The sequence below is a fragment of the Urocitellus parryii genome, chromosome 10, assembly GCF_045843805.1.
Source record: "Urocitellus parryii isolate mUroPar1 chromosome 10, mUroPar1.hap1, whole genome shotgun sequence".
Taxonomy (NCBI): Eukaryota; Metazoa; Chordata; class Mammalia; order Rodentia; family Sciuridae; genus Urocitellus; species Urocitellus parryii.
The window spans coordinates 116345826-116368116 of NC_135540.1; the positions used below are offsets into that span (position 1 = coordinate 116345826).

At 40.1% G+C, this 22291-nt stretch overlaps 1 protein-coding gene across 1 annotated transcript in view; it reads left to right on the forward strand.

The window, feature by feature from the left end:
• Rell1 (RELT like 1) overlaps window positions 1–19151 on the forward strand; it is a 58885-nt gene extending 39734 nt beyond the window's left edge. The window contains exons 5-7 of the mRNA XM_026385892.2: window positions 2265–2501; window positions 5253–5391; window positions 17477–19151. Of these exons, the coding sequence (XP_026241677.2) occupies window positions 2265–2501; window positions 5253–5388 (373 nt within the window). The 3' untranslated portion in view covers window positions 5389–5391; window positions 17477–19151. The remainder of the gene's footprint in view (window positions 1–2264; window positions 2502–5252; window positions 5392–17476) is intronic.
• Window positions 19152–22291: the final 3140 nt, after the last annotated feature.

The window sequence follows — 22291 nt, forward strand, 5'->3', positions numbered from 1 at the left end:
TCTCCTCCTCCCACGGAATGGGACATTTCCCCAGTTGTTTGCTCAGATGGGATGGCATTGGAAATGCTGTTCTGCTGGAGCAGATTTCCCAAATTTGGTGCTATTGACATCTTGGACCAGCCAATTCTTTGCTGAGGGGTACTGCTGGGTGCATTGTGGGATGTTTAATAGTATCCCTGACCTCTACTTAGTAGATGCCCTTCTGAACAGCTCCTAACTTCTCCCACAAGGTGTGGCAGCTCCAGATGTCTCCACACATTGCCAGTGTCCCCTGGGGGAGTGTCACCTTGGCCAAGAATTGATGTTATAGAACATTACTGGGAGGAAGGAAGGTCAAGAGACTAAGAGCAGGAACATAGCTTAGGAACTGGTACACCAAATCTTACTTCTACCTCTTATTGGCTACCTGTTCTTGGGCACTCTGAGCTCCACCTATCATCTGTAAAATGGAGAAAGACCATTGTACTAACTCCATTGGGTTATTATGAGGAATGTGAAGTACCTCGGGCACTGAAAGACCCTTATGAACAGTGATGACTGAATGAACACTAGATTGGTTTGATGATAATTGTATGTTTTGAATTACTGGTTTTAGGTTATAGTTGTGGAGCTCTATATTCCTTTATAATTAATTGCCAATAGCTGTATTTTATAAAATTTTTCATTTCTCCAGCAAGGAGCCTTTATTGAATGCCCACTGTGTGCTGGGTGCTGTGCTAGAGCAGGACATGCACAGACCCTTGTCCTGGAGGAGCTGAGTCTGTAGGAATGGAGACAGGTGCATGAGGCCTTGTGGTGCACAGCCTAAGTGGCTGTAGAGGAGGTGAAGACAGGAAGCTCTAGGGACTCTGTGGGTCCAGCAGAAAGTCAGGGAGGTACATGGAAGAGGCGCCATCTGGAGTGGACATTCAAGTGGCAGGGGCTGGTTGCAGGCAGAAAAAAAAAAGTGCAGGAGAAAAGGCGCCAGACATGGAAGTATGGGATGCACCTGGGGATGGTTGGTCTAGGGGACTAAGTTGACACTGTGTTCCTCCAGGAAGGATCTGCTCTGTGTTTTATTTTAACAATTTAAAGTGGATCCCTAAAGAGCACAGGAAACTTTTGACTGGCTGTACCGTTAAGACTGTCTCCTGTCACAGTCTGTACTTCAAGAGTGTGCGGCAGGCTAGTTGTCAGTAGCCCATGGCTGTTTTTTTGCCATCATAAGGCTTCCATGTGCCCTTGGGGCTCTTGCTGAATCTCAGGTATCAGCTCTGTAGAGGTGCTGCCCTTTCTGTACCCACATTTGCCAGAGGGCTGGTTATTCCTGGTCAGTCTGGCCCTGTCCTGTTCTAATCCCTTCCTTTCTAGGGGCCAGACCTTGACATGTGCCTTTTGAAGGTAGCCAACATCTGGCCTATATACTTCTGCATTTTGTGATTTGACTAGTCTGGCTAAATTTCTTCTAGATTATTAAAGTGGCCTCCACTGTTTCTGAAGCACAATATATAGCATGGTGGGTAAGAGTGTGGTTTCTAAAATTTGTCTTTCTCTTCAGATCCACACTTATTTGCTGTATGACGTCAGGCCAGTTACTTAGTTTCTCTGAGCCTCAGTGGCCTCATTTTTAAGACAAGGAAATTAATAGTACATACATTGTAAGGTTTTATAAAGATTAATTGAATTATATAAAAAATTCTTAGAATACGAAGTATTAGCTATTTTCATGACTTATTGTCACCACCAAACACCTATTTGAGGCATTACTTTTCATACCTTGACCTAAAAGCTTTCTTCCTTTGATGCAGTAGTCTGATTGGATTGAATAGTCTAGATTAAGTCATCTGAAAATTCAATTGGAATTGAAGTTTTTCTCTTCCCCAGGGCATGTATGTTCCAGGCATCTCTTAGCCGAGTTCCAGGCAGATGTGGCTAAGTGTGAGAAGTTAGTATGGCTGCATGAGGTGGGAGATGCGTGTTTTACAAAGAAGCCTAATGCTGTAAAGTCAAGCAGAGCATCATTAGCAGAAGCAGTGGTTTATTTCTAGCCAATTAATTACATTCTAGAAGTGATAAATCACGTTATTATAGTTAGAGATGTGTTGTCCTTACATGGTTGAGGGTCCTGAGTGCCTGCTGCCTAACATTCACAAAGTCCATTTGACAATTGGAAGTTGTGTTTTTTTTTTTCATTTAACCATTTTTTTACATTATAGAGGAGAGATGACTTTTGCTGGCATTTCAGTTAAATCAGTTCTATTTCCTCCTTTTCCTTCCTTCCTTAGTCCAGTGACCCCCAGCACCCCTGGGAGCCCACCTGTGAGTCCTGGGCCCTTGTCACCAGGAGGTACCCCAGGGAAGCATGTCTGCGGCCACCATCTACACACAGTGGGTGGAGCTGTGGAGAGAGATGTGTGTCAGCGGTGTCGGCAAAAGCGATGGCACTTCATAAAACCCACCAACAAGTCCAGAGAGAGCCGGCCACGGCGCCAAGGGGAAGTCACTGTCCTCTCTGTTGGCAGGTATGGTCCCTTGTGTCTTTTGGAGGGTCTGGGACATGGTTGCATTTGGGTACAGATTTGTAAATAGCTGTAAATGTGGAGTCTGTTCTCCTAAGCCTGGCTTAGATGAGATCTGTGGACTCTTAGAGGTGGTCTGAGTTCTGTGTTTCCAACAGCAGAAGAACCCTAAAAGGCAGTTATTGCTAGATCAGATGGGAGATGTATTAATTAAGTTAAATAATTAATTACTCACTTTATAACAGATGGAACTCAGAATCTCAACTATATACAGAGTAGACATTTCTATTTCATGTATGGAATCCAAAGCAGGCAATTGGGGAGGTGGCTCTTCACCTTGTTGTCCAGAGTCCCAGGCCCCTTCCGCCGTGACTATGTCAGATCTGTGAGTAGGAGAAAGGTCATGGAGGATTGTTCCTGGGGGTATTTAGTGAGAAAGGCCTGGGAGTGCTGCATATCATTGTGGTTCACGTTCCCTGGCCAGAAATCACTTGGTTACACCTAACTGCTAGGCAGCTGGAAATGTTATACAGTCATGTACCAGGGAGACAGATCAGGTCAAGCATCTGCCGCATAAGACCCATATGAATTGTGATGATTGCTTCATTCTTTTTTCTTTCTTCTTTCTTTATCCTGGCGGTCTCAGTCTTAAAGTAGCATTTACTGGTGACCTATATGTGATCCAAAGATCTTGCAGTTTGAGGAACAAATGAGTCTGACTTGACATGAAGCATTTTTGCAGTCTCTGCGGTTTGGGCTCAGGTAGGAAGTGCACTGCTAACAATACACTGCAAAGACAGTTGGAGCCTAGAGGTGAAGATTATATGTGGGAGTCAGGTTGGGAAGCTCTTAGCAAAAGTTGGTAGTAATCCTTCTTTCTCAAATGACAGACCTCTGGGAAGTATAGCCCAAGCCCATTGCTTCTACCTCACTTGAGTCTGGCACCACTGCTTACAAACTATTAACCTGGTCCTGTGCCTCATGTCCCCCTCTAAAGTGAGAATGACAGCCATACTCATCTCATAGGGTTGCTGTGAAGACTAGACGAGATGACTCAGGTAAAGGTTTCATAACAGTTTTGAGCATGTTGACTATCTTCATTATTATTATTTTTATTTTTATTCACTTGAGTTTCAGCATGTGTTGCACAAGCCAAGAGGAGAAGACCGAGGGCTGTTTGCCACAGCAAAACAGTACAACTCATGACCACAGTGTTTTATTAAGAGGCAGAGTCATGGGAATTTATGAATGCAGATGAATGAGAACATGGAGCTTGTTTGGACAAAGCTCATTTTGTTTGCTTAAAAAAAAAATCTGCTGAAATTTTCAACTCAGGTTTGACTTGACTTTTTGAAATTTCCCAAACCCAGCTCTCTTAGATATTGGGTACTATGAGCACTTAATGGTCACAGGCTGTGTTTCAACACATGTTGCTTATGAGTCTTCCCATTTGGCAGAATAGCTTTGTGTTTATAACTTTCCCCTGCTCTTTCTTTCACTTCCTAGAGTCTTCCTCCTCCTCATGGTTGGTGAACACATTTTGGACAAAGAAGGAGAATTTATTTTAGATTGTTTTTGTGGAAATTAAAACCAGAACTAGAAAGAAGCTATTATTGAAAGACTAGGGATTTAATGATAATGCTCTAAAAAACAGTCAAATTAAGTTAATTACTTTAACTTCTCCTTTAATGAAAATCTCTTTTTCAACTTCTTTAATTTTTTCTTTAGGCCTTATTGAAAATTAACTCAAATTTGTTTTTAAAAAACAGAAATAAATCTTCAACCCAACACCAGCTAATACTGATAAAATGCATTATTAGGGTTCTTTTGGCTGTGTGTGTGTGTGTGTGTGTGTGTGTGTGTGTAGCACTGACAGGTGTATATTTTTGTGAGATAGTTATCTACTGACCATTCCGGCTATGTCAGTTTAGTTTTTTTTTTTTAATATTTATTTTTTAGTTGTAGTTGGACACAATACTTTTATTTATTTATTTTTAAGTGGTGCTGAGGATCCAACCCAGGGCCTCGCACATGCTAGGCGCATGCTCTACTGCTGAGCCACAACCCCAGCCCTATGTCAGTTTAGTTTTAAATCAGTTGTGCTTTTATTAGCCTTCTGTGGTTAAAAAAAAGCTGATGATAAAGCTCATGTCATTGTCAGAAACCACAACTGTGAGGCTGTTTAATACTTGAGTACCTGTTTTAATGCAGTTTGCATGCTCTATAAAATAATCAGTGTTGTGTATGATGTGGTTGAATGAATCAGCTGGAAAGTTGGGCAGAGGACTATAGGATTTGCTTCTGGGGAATGCCCCTCTTATTGAATGTTTCTCATTGCTGTTCCAACTTCTGGTTGAGTTTGTTTGGGGTCCTCTGTGTAGACTTTTTTCTTTCTATATTAGGGATTGGACTTGGGGGCACTTTACCACTGAACTACATCTGTAGACAGTTTAATTTTAATTTTTAAATTTTGTGGCAGGGTCTCACTAAATGCTAAGGCAGCCTCAAACCTGTGATCTTCCTGCCTGAGCCTCTCTAGTTGCTGAGAGTATAGATATGTACCACCATGCCTGTCTAGATAGACTTTTTTTTTTTTTTTTTTTTGAGGTGCTGGGAATTGAACCCAGGGCCTCACACTTGCTAGGCAAGCACTTTATCACTGAGCTACAGCCCCAGCCCTAGATAGATAGATGGTTTTTGATTCACTCATGATTTTTACTCAAAGCTCATCAGCTCTTCTCTTTCCGCTTCTAGGTTTAGAGTTACAAAAGTGGAAAACAAGGCAAACCAGAAGGAGCGGAGAAGTTTGATGTCTGTTAGTGGGACGGAGAGCGTCAATGGAGAGGTTCCTGTAACACCTGTGAAGAGAGAGCGAAGTGGCACAGAGTAACAGGTGAGCTGTAGTTTTAGTGACATTGGGGTTAAGGTGATGCATGGTACTGAGAGCCTCCCTTTAGTTTGTGGTCACATAGGAATGAAATTTGGCAAGGAAATGGGAAACCTTTCCTGAAAGTGGTAAGGCGAAGGGACCCTGTGTATGATTACTTGTCTGCCCAGAGCTTCTTGTAAAAAGGCTACAAACTTGATAACTCCAGGGACTTGGCCTGTATAGTAATGAGCACAGAAGATTATACACTAGGCAATATGGAGTGGTGGAGACTGTAGCAAACCAGAAATCACATCGATCATTGGTAGGGCCTGCATTAGACCTAATGTTGCTATATCTTCTTAATTCAACAAAAAGTAAAATCCAGACTTTAAAATGTGAAATTACCACTGGTTTTTAAATGTTTGTGGCTTATAAAATTTCCTGTAAAAAAACCCATGCAGGCCAAATGATACATATTCTTGTCATCATTTCTAGGTAAACTGTGCTTTGAAAAAGGCTGGAGTGAGCAGATCAATGCTTTTTCCTTGAATTGGAAACCAATTTTCTTTGATGTGTCACATCAAAGAAAATACCCTCAACAGGAATATTACTCTCAGTACCCTCAGTAGGAACATTAGTCTGAATTGCCCTCAGTAGCATTATAATTGTTGCCAACAAATATTTTGAAGAAAATAAAAATGAATGCTTCTTGGTTTGGCAATTTTAATTTTGGAAGGCATGGCTTTAAAATCGCAAAACCAAACCCTGTGATAACTTGATCCTGGCTTAGCTTTCCTTTTACTCTTTTCTTTCTGTTTCCCTTTTTATGCTTATTATATGTGAAGGGCAAGGGATCGGCCATGCTATCAAAGCATCCAAGGAGCTGTCCGAATCTGAACTTGAAGACAGAGTGTTTACAGTGTACAGAGGGAGGGAAGGTGGGGTGGGGGAGGCTTGGCCTTGAAGGAACAGAGAAGAGGCAAAGTTGCATCTGAGCCCTGGAGCCAGGCTGCCAGCTTCAGATCCCAGTTCACTGCTCACTAACCCAGGATTTGGGCACGGAGCTGCAGCTGTTTCCGCCTTACTGGCAAATGGAAATGACGCTATCTCAAGGGGTGGCAGTGAGATTTCTGGGGACTGACCAGGAAGCCCGAGCTTGGCACACTGGCAGTGCTTGGTGAGTACTGCTGAGTGCTGTGAGTTAGCTCCCTTTGGTGGGTGGTGGGATCAGTGGCATTTGGGTTGAAGTTTCTCCAATAATCTGCCAGGCTCAGAGGAGTAGATGTTCTGGAAGTAATTAAAGAGTTGTGCTCCTGAATCCTCTGGGGCTCTGGCAGCTTTGGCTTTCTCCTGCTGTTCTTTCAGGCTTGCCTTTGGGGAGATCTGCCCTCTTTCCCTAGATTAGGAGCCAAATGGGACCTTATTTGAAGAAAAGAAGCAGTTTAGTAAAGTCTGTCTTTGGCCTTGGGGCCAGTTACTGGTGACCTTGGGAAGGGAGCCAGGCAGGAGCAGGATGATGTAGTGGATGATGATAGCAGCCAGTGTTAATTCAGTATCCTAGTCTTCTAAACATTGTGCTGGTATATATCTCCCGTGTCTCCACTACAAACATCTCCTAAGGGGGTCCATATTATCATCCCAGTTTTCCAGATGAGGAAACTGATGTACAGAAAGGATAAATTACATATTGAAAGTCACATAGCTGGAAAGAGAAGTCAAGATTTGAACCTGGGTCTCTGACTATAAAGTCAATTACACCCACCCTTCCATCCACAGAGGATGCTCATTAAGGGGACTGTTTCCACTGATGATTGAGAACAATGGTCTAATATGGTAGCCACCAGTCACCTATGGGTATTGAAATTTAAATGAATTTATATCAAAAGACTTTACCCTAGTCATATGTCAGGTGTTCAATAGCCACAGGCGAGAATCTCCCCTATTGAATAGTACAGAAGTAGAACATTTCCAGCATAAAAGAAAGTCTTATTGAACAAAGAAAATGGCACCTCTGTATTAGATTTGGATTACTGAGTGACCACGGTAACTTAAGAGAAGTATTTTGATTAAAGTAAAGGAGAACTTTCCTCTCTGGGAAGAGAAGCATCTGGCTATTCAAGTCTAAGGTAGGGAAGGACCAGCAAAGAATGCCTGGGTTTTGATGACAGTGTGTGACAGGTTATCACCTGGATGGCAGGTTAGGCAGGTTATGAGATGAAGCTCAGGTTATGAGAATGTGGCTTAGTCTCAGGCAGGAACTATAAGACCCATTAGACCTAGTCCTAAGTAGATTCTGGCTAAGGCTTGGGAAGGTTAAAAGAATTAAGATTGCTCAGGTGGCTTTCTTGGCCCAAATTCTGTCTGTATTTGACTCCAGGAACTTGATCTGATCATCTCAAGTCCTGACCACATGTAACTGGTTTACAATTTGATACTCTCTGCAAAGCCAACTGTCATCTAGCAGGATATTGCATTTGATCAGAAGACATGGGTGAATTCAATGTGAACTTCACCGTTTGAAAATTTTGCCTAACAGCCCTTACCCCCTTTCTCCTTGAATGTGAAATAAAGATAGAAAGTCATGGATTTAAGGCAAGTGCCAAGGGAGTATTTAGACTATAACTGGCTCTCCTTAAAAGATAGTCACACTTCTTGTGCTATCCCAATCAGCAGAGGCCTAGACGAGAATGCATTCTCTGAGCCTCCAACTTGCTGTAATTAACTTTGAAATTAAAAATCTTTAATTATGGAAATTTTCAAGCTCAAAGTCAGAGAGAATAATCTTATGAATGCCCATGATCCATGGAGTAAATTAATTGTAACTCAGCTTTTGGAATTTAGTACATGGCTTGTCTTGAAAGGCCATTCTGTGTGTTAATTTCTCAAATTAAGTTCGTAAGCACAGAGGTTAAACAACTTGTTTAGAGTTACCAGTAAGAAAGTGGTAGAATTTGTTAAACCAAGTCAGCTTGGTTTCAGGAGTCACAGACTTCATTTAACTGGGTCCAGGAAAATCAGGTCCCTGTTCATGTTGAACCTACTGGGTGACCCTGTGAGACTACCCCAATAGAGTATGGACTTTGAAAAAGGAAGAAAGCGAATATTCACTGATATTTAAAAGAAATTATATATTTATTAAGATTTTTCTTATATTTCTTATCAAGGAAGAGTGACTGGAAAGTTTAATTTGACTTGATTTTCCAACTAGAGAAACCTGAAATTTTTCTGACTGGGTCAAAATCTCTGAATTTAGGCCGAATCAGATTTGTACCAGAATTTAACTAATAAAGTAGGAAAGGGGTGTTATGTGACTTTTATATAATTGGATAATAGTTGCATTTTTTTCCTGAAAGAAGGTTTAGTTCAAATGTGGAATTTGATCTAAGCTATTTTCCTGGAATGCTTTGACTATAGAATAGGTCCAAATGCAAATGTAGATCCACCCATTGGTTAGTTTTCCTTTCCCTCCCTCCCTCCCTTCCTCTCTTCCTTCCTTCCTTCCTTTTTTTCCCTTTTTAGGTGGTTTTAATGGAAACTGAACTGAGTACAGTTGGTCCCAGGTATCTGTAGATTACACATCCATGGGTTCAACTAACTGTGGATCCAGATATTTTTTTCTTCTAATTGAATCTATTCCAAGCACATACACACTTCTTTGTCATCATTCCCTAAACAATATGGTGTAACAACTATTTACGTAGCATTTACATTGCATTTGGTATTACAAGTAATCTAGAGATCATTTAAAGTTTACAGGAGGACCCATGTAGGTTACATGCAAATACTGTACCATTTGATGTCAGACCCTTGAGCATCCATAGATTTTGGTATCTTTGGGGTCCTGGGACCAGTTCCCCCATGGATCCCAAGGAATGACTGTGTTCTAAATGGAACTGTGTCAATATTGGGGCAGGATTTCTCTCTCCCCATCTTTCCTTTGGTCTTTTAAAAACAAAATCTGTTGTTTGTCCTCTCCCCCTCCTTATTCTTCTCACCCTGCTTATTTGGCCTGAGTTTTTTTCTGTGGCTAGATCTAACTTATACTCTGCCTGATTTATTTTGGCAATTCGGTTAAAATGGTTTCTTTTTTCCAGAGAAAATGTGTTTTGATTTCTTCTTAGAAGAATAAGCTTTTGTTCTTCAAAGTTAAATAAATCGAATTGCTTTCAGTCTCCAAATGCCACTGCCTTGTCTTCATTGTCACTGATCTTTTGCTTTTTAAAAATGATACTGTAGTAAGCATTCTATATTGCCTGTTTCCCAAGGATGTGTTCCTTTTTCCATTTTATGATTCTAGCTTATTAAGAAGTCCTTTGATAAGTTTACATTACCATTTTAAATTTTTTATTTTTTTAATTAATTTTTAAAACTATTTGGCACATTTTAAAGTTGTATTATCGGGGTTTGGTTTCTTTCTTTCTAACTTTTTTTTTTTTTTTGGTATTTGAGTTTCTTACAAGTCCTGGATGTTCACTGCTTGTCAGATACATTTTGCACTTATTTTCTAACATTCTGTAGATTGTCTCTTCACTCTACTGATTGTTTACTTTGCTATGAAGACACTTTTATTTGGGAAAGGTTTTTGTTCTTTTTTTTCCCTTCAGTTTGTGGCTCTAGGGATCTAATGCAGGGCCTTGTGCATACTAGTCAAGTGCTCTACCACTGAGCCACACTCCCAGCCTTGTCTAACTAATGCTTTTTAGCCTCGGTGTCCTCATTTTTAAAACTATGCATATAGTTTTTAAAATCAATCCTTGGCACAGTTAGTACCTACTAAATATTTACTACTATAAAATCCTCATGTCGTTCTTGGTGGTTCTATCTATTTATGAGTCTGCTTCTCATACATCAACTTTTGGGACTGTGGATCCCTTCTTAACATTAAGCTTGGATTCTCAGGACATCTCAGGGATAGATAATATCTGGCAAATGCCTTAAGAATGTGCACCATTTTTGCATTTGTGTTACAGAGGCCTTAGATAACTATTCCCCTCTTACAAGAGGTGGAATTAAAAGTAGGAGCAGGACGGATTGGAAAGTTTTGCAGACTTATGTGCTTTGTTTTAAAGACGGGAGTTGGGGAGTGAAGATGTAGCATGGGCTGAAGTTCTCTGCTTGGCGGTGGCTGCTTTTGCTGGTGCTCTGCCCTTGGATAAAAGTCTGCTCTTTACCAGAACCTCCTGAGCTTTGGTGGTTGATCAAAAGTGTCTTCTTCTGAGCTTCTGCCGTCCTCTTTTCTTCTTATCCTCCTTCCTTTGAGCTCAGTGACTGTGACTGTCATGGAGCCTCCTTGGGGATCTCCCCTGAGCATTTGCTGTTTTATTTGCACTTCTCTGAATTGCTTTTCATTTTTTAACTGTCCAGGGAAGGAGGTAATGGTGGGAAATGTCAGGTACCACTAGCTGGTTTATTTTTTTCTCCTGGCTTTGAACTCGAGATCCTCCTGCTTCAGCCTTCCAAGCCGCTGGAATTACAGGCGTGTGCCACCACACCCGACTAGCTCCAGTACCTTTATGGCATCCTCTGGGAGTTTTGGGAGTTTTGGGTGGACCTAGAAGCATACTTCACTGTTATCAATGAGTTTTTTTTTTTTTTAAGGTTTTTCTTTCACAGCTTTGTTCTGAATATACCAGAACATATATATATATATATATATATATATATATATATATATATACACACCAAAACACACTCACTCACACACACACACACACACACACACACACACACACACACACACACATATATGCAGGATTTAGACAACCTTGGGGACCAGAGATTTTTGTTTTGTTCTATTTGAAACTGTCAACCAAGTCTGCCATCTCCTCTCAGGCAGGGGCCTATTCCAGGCCCTCTCCCTGTTGTTGACCAGGAATTGACCCTCAGTTGATCTATTCTGCCCTGCTAGCCCTGTCAGCCCTTTTACAAGACTTATAAAAGAGGGTCTGTGACATCTCTTATTTTTATCGTAAAATCTCTGCAGCATTGAAGACTCATGGAGACTTTGGAGGACATAAGACAGAACTGAAAGGGCTCAATGGAAGCAGAAAATGAAATGGTTTCATAGACTGTATTACTTATAATTAGAAATAAGCTGAAATTGATAGTTATAATCACGATTTTTATTTTTCTTAATTTGTATCTTGATACTTTCAGCTCTACTAACATAAATAGCTTGAGTGAAAAATAGTGCCTATATTTCATAAGTAACAGGACACAGGATAATACAACTTTGCAGTGTACGTTCTGGAATCAAACTTCTTATGCTCAAGATCTGGTCTGTCTCTTCTTAGCTGTGTAATCTTGGAGAAATTACTAACTGTCTGATGCATCAGCTTTTCCATCTAAGTGGGGACAGTAAAAATATCTCTGCTTCATCAGGATGTTGTTCCTTGGCACTAAATAAGTTCTGAATAGGTAATTGTTAGATGTTATCTGAAAATCTGAAATGCTCTAAAATCTTAAACTTTTGAGAGTCATGGTGCTTAAAAACTCTCAGATTTTGGACCATTTTAGATGTCGAATTTTCAAATTAGGGATGCTCTACCAGTAAAGTCCATGTAAATATTCTCAAATCTGAAAAACTGAAATTTGAAACATTTGTTCCCAAGAATTCTAGATAAGGGATATTCAACCTGTACTATATTAAGTAAGTTCTATTTAAACACTTAGTAAATAAGAATTATGGGTTTTTTTTTTTCTATTTCTTGACTCTCTTGAGCCTCAGAGAGGCCGGATTAGACATAACCTGTTAAGGTAGTAATAGGATTGTTTTTTCCATTCTCAGATGGAGGATTATTAAAGGCAAATCAGCTGAACTCTAGCCCATAAGCCAAACAGAGAGGCTGTGTCTGACTTGTTTTATTTTCCCTATTTAATAAAGGTAGTACTGTTCATTGTAACGCCATTCCTCTGTTGCTTAGTGGAGATGTTGTACCAGAGGTATGTTGACACTCCTAGGGAACTGCTGAATTCCATTCAAATAGTTGCCAGTTGAATCCTTTTTTTTTTTTTTTTCTAATACAGTGTCATTTTGATTTCAATTACATTTTACTTGAAATGTGGCATTTTGAAACTTACCATCCCAAGGGCTGCTAAATCACAAGTGTTCAGTTATTGTCACTTGGGAAAATTATTAGTAAAATATATGATACATTTGAATTGCTATGAGTATATAATGCAGTAAAGGGCAATCTTCAGACTTCTCAGTAATATCTAATCCTGGTGTCAGAAGATTCAAAACTGCAAGGAATGAGTGCACAATTTCTCATGGGCAGTGTGTATACATAACATATATATGTATGTGTGTATATATATATATATACACACATATATGTATATATATATATATTTTTTAAGCTTACTATGTAGTGTTATGTTTGCAAAATTTTTGAAGCAACTTAAATTCTTACAGTTATTAATCAGTTGACAAATGTTAGTAATGGGTTTGACCTCATGGCTTAAACCTTTATATGTGTGTTAGTGTCACCTGGGCACCTTGTAAGAAAGCAAATTCCTGGGCTCTAGCCCCGTGAATTCTGATTTAGTACGTTTGGGGTGTGATCCAAGGAATTTGCAATTTTCATTAATATTTAAGCCAAGGGCTGGGGATGTGGCTCAAGCGGTAGCGCGCTTGCCTGGCATGCGTGCGGCCGGGGTTCGATCCTCAACACCACATACAGACAAAAATGTTGTGTCCGCCGAGAACTAAAAAATATTAAAAAATTCCCTTTAAGATAAATTTAAAAAAAAAATATTTAAGCCAAGTCTAAAGCAAGTTCTGATCATTCTGAGATACTCTGAGGTAAATAGACTGCATAAGGGCTGGGGTGTAGCTCAGTGGTTGAGCCCTTATCTAGAATGGGCAAGGGAGGCCCTGGGTGCTATATCCCCAGCACTATCAAAAAATAAAAAAAAGTAAAAAGGTAAAATAGCAAGGTGTGAATATTAATTTATAGGATTTAACACACAATTTATACCAGAGCAAGATTTAAAGCACTATAAACCCCTAAGTACACTCTGATGCATTCCCATTAATCTGCACCGGCCAAGATGCCACCCTGTGTAGGTAGAGCTACTACAGGGTGCTAGTGTCGTGTCTGTGGTAATTGCTATCTGTGGGCATGTGACCACATAGTGTTTAGGAGAACCTAGTACAAGAAAATCTTCTAAGAGGTTTTTTTTTTTTTTTTTTTTTTAAAGAGAGAGTGAGAGAGGAGAGAGAGAGAGAATTTTTTAATATTTATTTTTTTAGTTCTCGGCTGACACAACATCTTTGTTGGTATGTGGTGCTGAGGATCGAACCCAGGCTGCACGCATGCCAGGCGAGCGCGCTACCGCTTGAGCCACATCCCCAGCCCCTAAGAGTTTTGAGCCTTTAAATTACCAACAGAAATCACAGATTATCAGTAAATGATCACATAGATGTAGCCCCAGGACTTCGTTGTGAATTTTGATCTCATAATCATTATAGCTCTGTTTCTATGAACAACTTTCCCATTTATTTTATTTAAAAGTGTTCTAGAAAATTATTATTCAAGTTGTGTGTGCCTGTGGCCTGTGCCTTTCAATGTTTTCAGAATTCAGTGTCCTGTAGGTGCACTTTCTTCCTGTCTCTGTCTCTGTCTGTCTGTCTGTCTCTCTCTCTCTTTTATGGAACCAGAGCTCTAGCATGCTAGATAAGAGCTCTACCACTGAACCCCGTCCTACAGATGCACTTTTTGATCTTCTTTGGGACTGGGTGTCTTTTACAGTGTAGGCTTTTCGCATCATTTAACTGTTCCTATGATCATAATGACTTTCCCTGGAAAGGCCCTACCAGTGTTTCTGGCATCTGCATTTTCCTCCTTTTGCCCTCCTCCCATGTAGGTGGGGAGCAGAGAAGTGAGGGTACCAGATCAGTGATGCCTGGATGTCGCCCTGGTGATCAGATGACAGTGCAGTGTGAGCATGCCCATGTTACCTTCCAGGTCTGACCACCTGGAGCAGACTCCCAGCTTTCCTCTCAGAATTTGTATGGTCTTGGACAAGTAATAGAATCTGTAAGCCTCAGTGTTCTCCTGTGAAAATGGGAATTGTCACTGACTCATAGAGTCATTGGAAAGATTGAGTTAAAGAACCTGGAGTACTTAGCCTGCCAGTACCTGGCACTTAGAAAGACTGCAAATGTCAGTGCTGTTGTTATTAATCAGAAAGTGTTTTCATTCCTTAACACCCTGCCCTTTGTGGTCTGACACACAGTATCCATTAATTTGCACAGGTTTCTAGTTTCTTGAAACATTTTTCTAATTTTTAAAGGGACCAGATCCTTTTTACTAGAAGGTCATTTTTAACAAGGCACACATAAATCCTAACACTGAAGCTTCTGTGGAAACTAACAATGATAAAACTGTGGCTTCATCTTTACAATTAAGATGATGCAGTGAACAATGAGCTTTAATGAAAAAGATAGTCTTCCTTTGATCCAGATAAGTCTTTGGTAGTGAAAGTCTTAAGTTTTGTCCATCAGTCTTGTTTCAGGAGGGAAGTGGTTATACTTGAGAGTTTTGAATTGTGTTTTCAGTATAAGGAAGTTTTACTAAATTTCTTCCAACTTGAGCACTCTGTGTAAAACTGTAACTACCAAATTTCCCAACACTTTTATTGGTGCATAGTGTAAAGAATTACTACAATTTCAAAGTAGGTATTTGTTCATCAGCGAGAATGTATTCACATCTGTGGAATGAAATAAGAAGGAATTTAGCAATGTGAAAATGTACTGTAACACAGCCTGCAATTTTTAGGCACCTCATTACACTATCAGAAATAAGGCCACAGTTAGAAATTTACAAGTCATAGAGCATGTGGTGTCTTCTTTCCCTGTAGATCATCATTATAAGATATTTATCTGAATATTCGTAGCATCATGCCACTAAAGTACTGCTTTTTAGGATTTGTGTGTTTAGAAGGAGAGACCAGAATTGCAAGAATTTTAAAAAGATTGATTTACCTATTTCTGCTTAGTTTCTGATATTAGTAGTAAGGTCTTGAAGCAGCATATATCTTTTAATTATATCTTTTAATTATTCTCTCAAAGATATTTGCGCAGCGTAGTCTTAATCAGCTGCAGAAGACAGCTGTTGAAGAAAGCTAATGTGATTGTTTAGAGCAGAGAATTGGATGATGGTCCTAATAGCTACTCTGGGAGTATTCTGAATGCTTGGCCCCATATAATGCATTGTGCATACACCATCTTACATAAAGCCCCCAGCAACCCTACAAGAGCAGGCTACAGGGATGGCACAGGTTTAACAGTTAGAAATGGGAGTCTGTACTTGAATCCAGGCTTCTAGGCCAGATTCCTCATTGTTAGCCCTTCCTGTGGTCTTGCTTGTGGACTCCTTAAGATTGGTTGAATCTGTTGCAAAACACTCTCAATTTGAAGTTCTCCTAGGTTGGAGTGAAATCTGTCAGTGCAGTGGAACATTGCACACCAGGCCTGACATCCTGTGCCCTTGACTCAGTTATTTTTCTTGGTACAAAAATATCTAGGTCTAAGAAGCACATAAAGAGGAGACATAAAAATAGTGGAATAACTGTTTTTTAGATAATGGCCTAGTTTAAGTTTTTCAGGAAAATCTTAACATGTTTTGCCTTTTCTTTTTCTTTTTTTCTAGTACCATTTATGTATTTTTTCATTGCTGGCCCTTCTGGCTTTTTCTGTGCTGGATTATTTCTTCTTTATTGACTCCTTCCTAAAAGTACCCTTTGATTGGACTTTGGTCAGCTTTATAGACCAATGTGTGGCTCAGCCCTGCTAGTAGTGGCAATGCAGTGCAGAGAATGACTTATTTCATTATAATTTAAATTTGATTCATGTCACTTTAAGGAACAGGGTTTCATTTCCTTTTTTAGCTAAGGGGATAACATAGTCTCTTACCTAACTCCTCTCATTTGGGAAATCAATTTTAATTATTAATATCTCTTCCCTTTTTTCTCCTCTCTCATAACCATTGTAAATCATTATGAATGACAGAAAAGGATAATAGGATGATATTAGAGTACATGTCTTGAAAGGTGAGCTGTAAAATAAATAATATGTCCTTAAAGTAAGGCACCTCAACTGATTTTTGTTATTCATATTTCTTCAGACTGTTGCATCTCCTCTTTTGCTTAGTACTTACGAAAGACACAGTTTTGGCAGACCGGAGGATGTTCTGTCCCTTAACCTTGTCTGGCTCACCTGCATGGTGTATGTGTGTGGTTCTTTGTGCACTGGCGACTTTTATAATTTTAGTCCCATCCTGGGTTAACTCAGTCTTCAAGAAAGCAAAGGGAACAAGACTGTCAATGATGAGGTATTTGTAAAAAGTCTTTTGGAAAGTAGAAAACTTATAAATATGGGCTTTATTTGTAATAACAAGGGCAGTTGTTGGAAAGACTTAAAAATACAACCAGAACCCTCAAATGCAATGAAAACCTAAGGGATCCGAGCATAGCTCAGTAGTGGAGACTGGTCTGGCGTGTGTGAGCCCTGGTTTCTATCTCCACATGGCAAAAACAGACAAATACCCCTAAAGGCAATAAAGACCAAAGATCAAGCATTCCATGATTGTGTTCTCTGTGTCTGATGGAATCCAGTTGAGCTGCCCTGAGCCCAGTAGAGACCAGGGTTCACTCCATTTGGTGTGGCTTCAGAGACTCCCTACCAGATGCATACAAGGTTCCATATGAATGAGGATCTTCCTTCTGCACTCATCACCTGAGAGTGTGGTGAAGGAGGTGAAGAACGTGTTCCCCTGGAGAATGAATGATACAGGAACGGCTCACGGGGACAAGGAGCCCACCTGCCACCCGAGAAGCATGTGTAAAACAGATTGATGCTCCATGCTGCGGGGGTTCTCATTCTCCATCTTTTGGTTTCGCAGACCTTGAAAATGGGGTTCTTTTTGGAATTGTAGTACTTAATTTCCTTAGACTGGGTTCTAGATACCATGTATAAATGGGTGAAGGACGGAGCATGGGCTACAGATCTTTTGTGTGTTTAAATATTCAGTTATTTGAATTATCAGATCAAGATGTGTTATGTTTACCTCTTGTTAAAGCTTTCCTTCTTTATTTTCTCTTGCAGCAGTGACTTTATTTGAAGAGTTCTAAGAGACTGAAAATTTACAAGACATGAAGTCGCCTAAGAAATATTTTTTATATTTTATACAATTTCTATCTTGAAGTCAGCCGGCGTGTGGATACAGCCTCAAAGGGAATATTGTTACTGTGCTAGAAACAGAATTCAGTTTCCTTTGAAACAAGTTTTGGTTTAAAAAGTGTCTTGAAAAAATGTATTACATTTTTAGGGAGGGAAAGAGCTCATTTTTTTTAATCTTGTCAGCGGCCCCAAGCCACCATCTGTCCCAGTTGTCTATCCCTGGGCTTGGGGTACACACAGTTTCCCCTTAGGATCATTATGTGACATACTGTGGAATTAGTCCTGTATTGTCTGAGCTCATGCTCTGTGTATATGTGTGTTTCCCTTTCCATCCCCCCAAAGTTTACCATCCCCTTTTGATACTGATTGCAAGAAAATCTCCAATCATTTCACCTCTAACCTTCCTTGCATTGTCTCACACATTAGATTTCCTAGCCAGACTGTTACAAACAAACAAACTTGAGTGACAAAAGGTCCTTGGAAATAATCTAGTCTAGTACTGAGAAATTGATTCTCCAAGACATGGGGAGTCCAGTAGGACCAGATGCTAGACCTTGGCTTCCTAGTCCAGGAATTCAGCATTAACTCTGCTACCGCCTTGCCACTCCCAGGTCACTGTTTTAGTCAGTTTTGTTTTGGTTATTTTCTTCACTGCTGTGATCGAAAGAACTGACAAAAACAATTTTAGAGAAGTAAAAGTTTACTTGGCACTCATGGTTTCAGAGGTCTCAGTCCATAGGCAGCCAGCTCCATTGCTCTGGGCCTGAGATACGGCAGAGCATCATGGCAGAAAGAGTGTGACAGAGAAAAGCAGCTCAGGACATGGCACCAGGAAGCAGAGAAAGAGAAAGCTCTTGCTCACCAGGGACAAAATATAAACACCGAGGCATGCCTCTAGTGACCTAACTCTTTCAGCCACACCCTACCTGCCTGCAAACACCATCCAGTTAATCCGTTCAAGTGGATTTAATGCACTAACTAGGTTAAGGCTCAAAACCCCATCATTTCACCTGTACACTTCCTTGTATTGTTTCACACTAGCTTTTGGGGGACACCTCATTTAAACCATAGCAGTCACTTATCTAATGTCAAGAGGGTTTTTTTTTTTTAACTTGAACTAAGCAATTCTCATTTATTTAATCCACTTAATAATGGGGGAAAATAATTTAAAGGCACACACAGACACACTCACAAATCCTTGTTTCAAACTGGGCATGGTGGCACATGCCAGTAATTCCAGAGACCCAGGAGGTGGAGACAGGAGGATCACAAGTTTGAAGCCAGCCTCAGCAACTTAGCAAGACCCTGTCTCAAAATAAAAAATAATGGGGTAAAAAGGGCTGGGGATATGTTTCAGTTAAGTACCCCTGGGTTCAATCCCCAGTACGAATAAATAAATAAAAATCCTTGTTTTGACCAAACTTGCGGCCAAAACAAAACAACCCACTTGTCATATAAGCTGGACCTATGCGAACTTCTGCCTGCCTATCCTTATGTTCCTGCTTCCAATCTCATAACTAATGCTCTGTATTTAAGACTCCTAGTGGCCTGGGAAACACACACACACACACACACACATTCTGTCTCTCTCTCCCTTTTCCCTCCCTCCCTCCCTCCCTCCTCCCTCCCTCCCTCCCTCCCTCCCTCCCTCCCTCCCTCCCTCCCTCTCTCTCTCTCTCTCTCTCTCTCTCTCTCTCTCTCTCTCTCTCTCTCTCTCTCCCTCTCTCCCTCTCCCTCTCTCCCTCTCTCCCTCTCTCCCTCTCTCCCTCTCTCCCTCTCCCTCCCTCCCTCCCTCTCTCCCTCCCTCTCTCCCTCCCTCTCCCTCCAACTTTACATTTTAAGGAGCAACTGAGAACATAGAGGCCAGGTTAGTATTTTTGGTAGATCTGTGATTAGGTGAGGTACATGTCTCTCCCACCTTTCACTCTCCGTCCACATCAGTGTTGGTGAGCGAGTGCCTTCAGTACTTCTTTTATTTCAAAGAGAAAAAGCACATTTCTCATTTGGCTCCCAAAAATTATTTCTGTAAAAATATACTTCCAAGTATTACTGTAAATATACTTAATTGATTCTGTTTCTGGCATTAAACTAAATATTTTTAACCTTGAAAATGATGGTAGATTTAATTTCATGTGAATTCTTACTAACAACTAATAAATGAAATATGTGTGTACATTTATATACATAGGACAGAAGTCATTATGCAAATTCACTGGGTCCATCAAATACTAGTCTACAAATTTTAGGGGTGTGTGTTAATGTAAATAATATATATGGGGTTTAGGCCAATAGATTTACATAAAAATAAAGCATAATATTTTTGCTTTAAAAATATGCCCTCTGAATGGTGAGGGATAAGTGTAAGATATTCTTCAGCTTTAATGATGTTTTAATTTTATTCAAGTTGGAGCACTTTTTTTTATAGCAATACCATAGGCAAGAGAATACTCAGAAATATTTAAGATTGTATTTATACCAAGGGTACATTTTAAATATTTTCTAATACTTGAGCAGTTTTTGTCTGACTGGCTTCCAGATATGCCAAAAGTTAAGCATTCAATATTTTCAACACATAAGCTTTTTTCTGGTTTATATTCTCTGATGAGAATTCTTAAGTGTTCCCAAAGCAACCGATGTTTACAGGTCTCGTGTTTTTTCCTCCTTCTCTAGAAGGATTGGGATCCACATTAAACTTACTATCCAAAACACTAATGATGGACAGCTTCTTGGTGTCAAAAATGAGCTGGCCACCACCATGATGTAAACATTTGTAAAGGAAATTTTTTCACTGTTTTGAGTGTCAAATGTATTTTTAACTGTCTGGTTTGTACTTTTGCAACTTTTGTACTACCAAAGCAGAGTTAAAAATAAAAACATTAAACAATGTGTTGTTCTGAATGATCCAATGGTTGGGTACCTTGTACACTGAAAATACAGTCGAGGTAGTGTAATTTGTTGAGCTTACTTTTACAGGACCCAGTTTTTTAGGTCTTGAAAATTTAAGTGATCATTTGACTGAGGTTCCTTGTTAGATTTTACCTCTTGTTGTACCTCTACCCCCCCCACATAATTATTTTTTAAATTTGGGTATGCTTTTGGACATAGAGAAGAGTTAAGAAAAGAAATACAGAGTTCATGTATAGCCTTCACTCTGTTACCCTGTATGTTAACGTTGTATATGACCAGACAACAATGATCAGAACTAAGAAATTAGCATTGTTCCAAAGAATTAAACAACACCTTATTTGGCTCTCACCAGTTTTCCCACCAATATTGCTTTTCTATTCCAGGGTCCCCCATTGCATTGCATTGATGGGTCTCAGTCTCCTGCCCCTGTGATTATCCTCCAGGTTGATCTTGTGTTTCATGATTTTGACTTTGTACTTCCTAGTTCTTTTGTGGAATGCCTGAAACTTAGGTTTTCCAGCTGTTTCTCGTAGTTAGATAGAGGTTTTATATTAGAGAAAGGATAACACATGGGTGACATATGCTTCCCATTGTGTCATCTTAAGGGGACATGATAAAGCTGTGTGATGACCTAGTGATGTCCACTTTGATCATGGGGTTGAAGTGGTGTCAGCAAGTGTCACTCTGGTAAAGTTGCCATTTTTTCCCTTGTAATGAATAAATGTTTGCGAGGAGATACTTTGGAATTAGATGCACACTTTATTTGTGCTTAAAATGTCATCTGGTAATTTTACCATCTGTATTAGTTTCCTAGGACTCCCAATAATGACTAAAATCTGGGTGAACTAAAACAACATAGGTTTATTCTTTCATGATTCAGGAGGCTATAGTCTGAAATCCAGTTGTAAGCAGAGTTGAGTCCTAAAGCTCCATGGGAGAATCAGGCCCACACCTCCTGCCTAACTTCTGGGGTCAGTGGTGGGTGGTGGCTCTTGGCCTTTCTAGGTTGGCAGCTGCTTTGCCTCATGATCTCTGTCTTCATATGGCCTTCTTCCCTGTGTGTGTGTCTCCGTCCTTTCCCCTCCTTATAAGGCCACAAGTCATTGGATTCAGGGCCCACAGTAATCCAATGTGACTCTGTCTTGATTACATTTACAACGACCCTATTTCCAAATAGGGTCACATTCAAGATGCTGGGAATTCAATGTCAACATGTCTTTTGGGGGACGCAGTTCAACCCGCTCCACACCCACTGGTTATTACTGATAAGAGCTCTTTCAGGTTGGGCCTTTGGCCTTTGGTGTGGCTCCATCCTTTCCCCCTTCCTTTCCTTTTCTGTCTCCCTCCCCTATCTTTTATTGCTTTCTGGAGCACCTTGAGATGCTGCAGGCTCACCTCTTTGTACGCTCCTTGCCCCAGACCTGCAATCAATCACTAATCCAAAGAGCCCTGGTTTCTTAATTTGGAGAATGATGGAGAAATAAAGACGAGGATACTAGTGTGCTTGTTGCTACTGGTATCCCAGTTTGTAGGCCTCCCCTGTGTGTGTGTGTGCACATGCACGTACACACACACTCACACACACACCCCAACCCATGCATGTGAACACACTGCTCTGTTTCTATACCCTAAATAAGAGCCTGGATCTGATTCCTGACCCCATCTTACTCCATGGGATTCACTTAAACTTTCTGCTTATTTTAAAAATTTTCTTCCTACATAATAAGAACATCTCACTCTTATTATCTACAATATTTTTATATAATTTGTTCAACCCTATTTCAAGTAAAATTTTTTTTTTTTTTTTTTTTTTTTTTTTTAGCCTACCACATG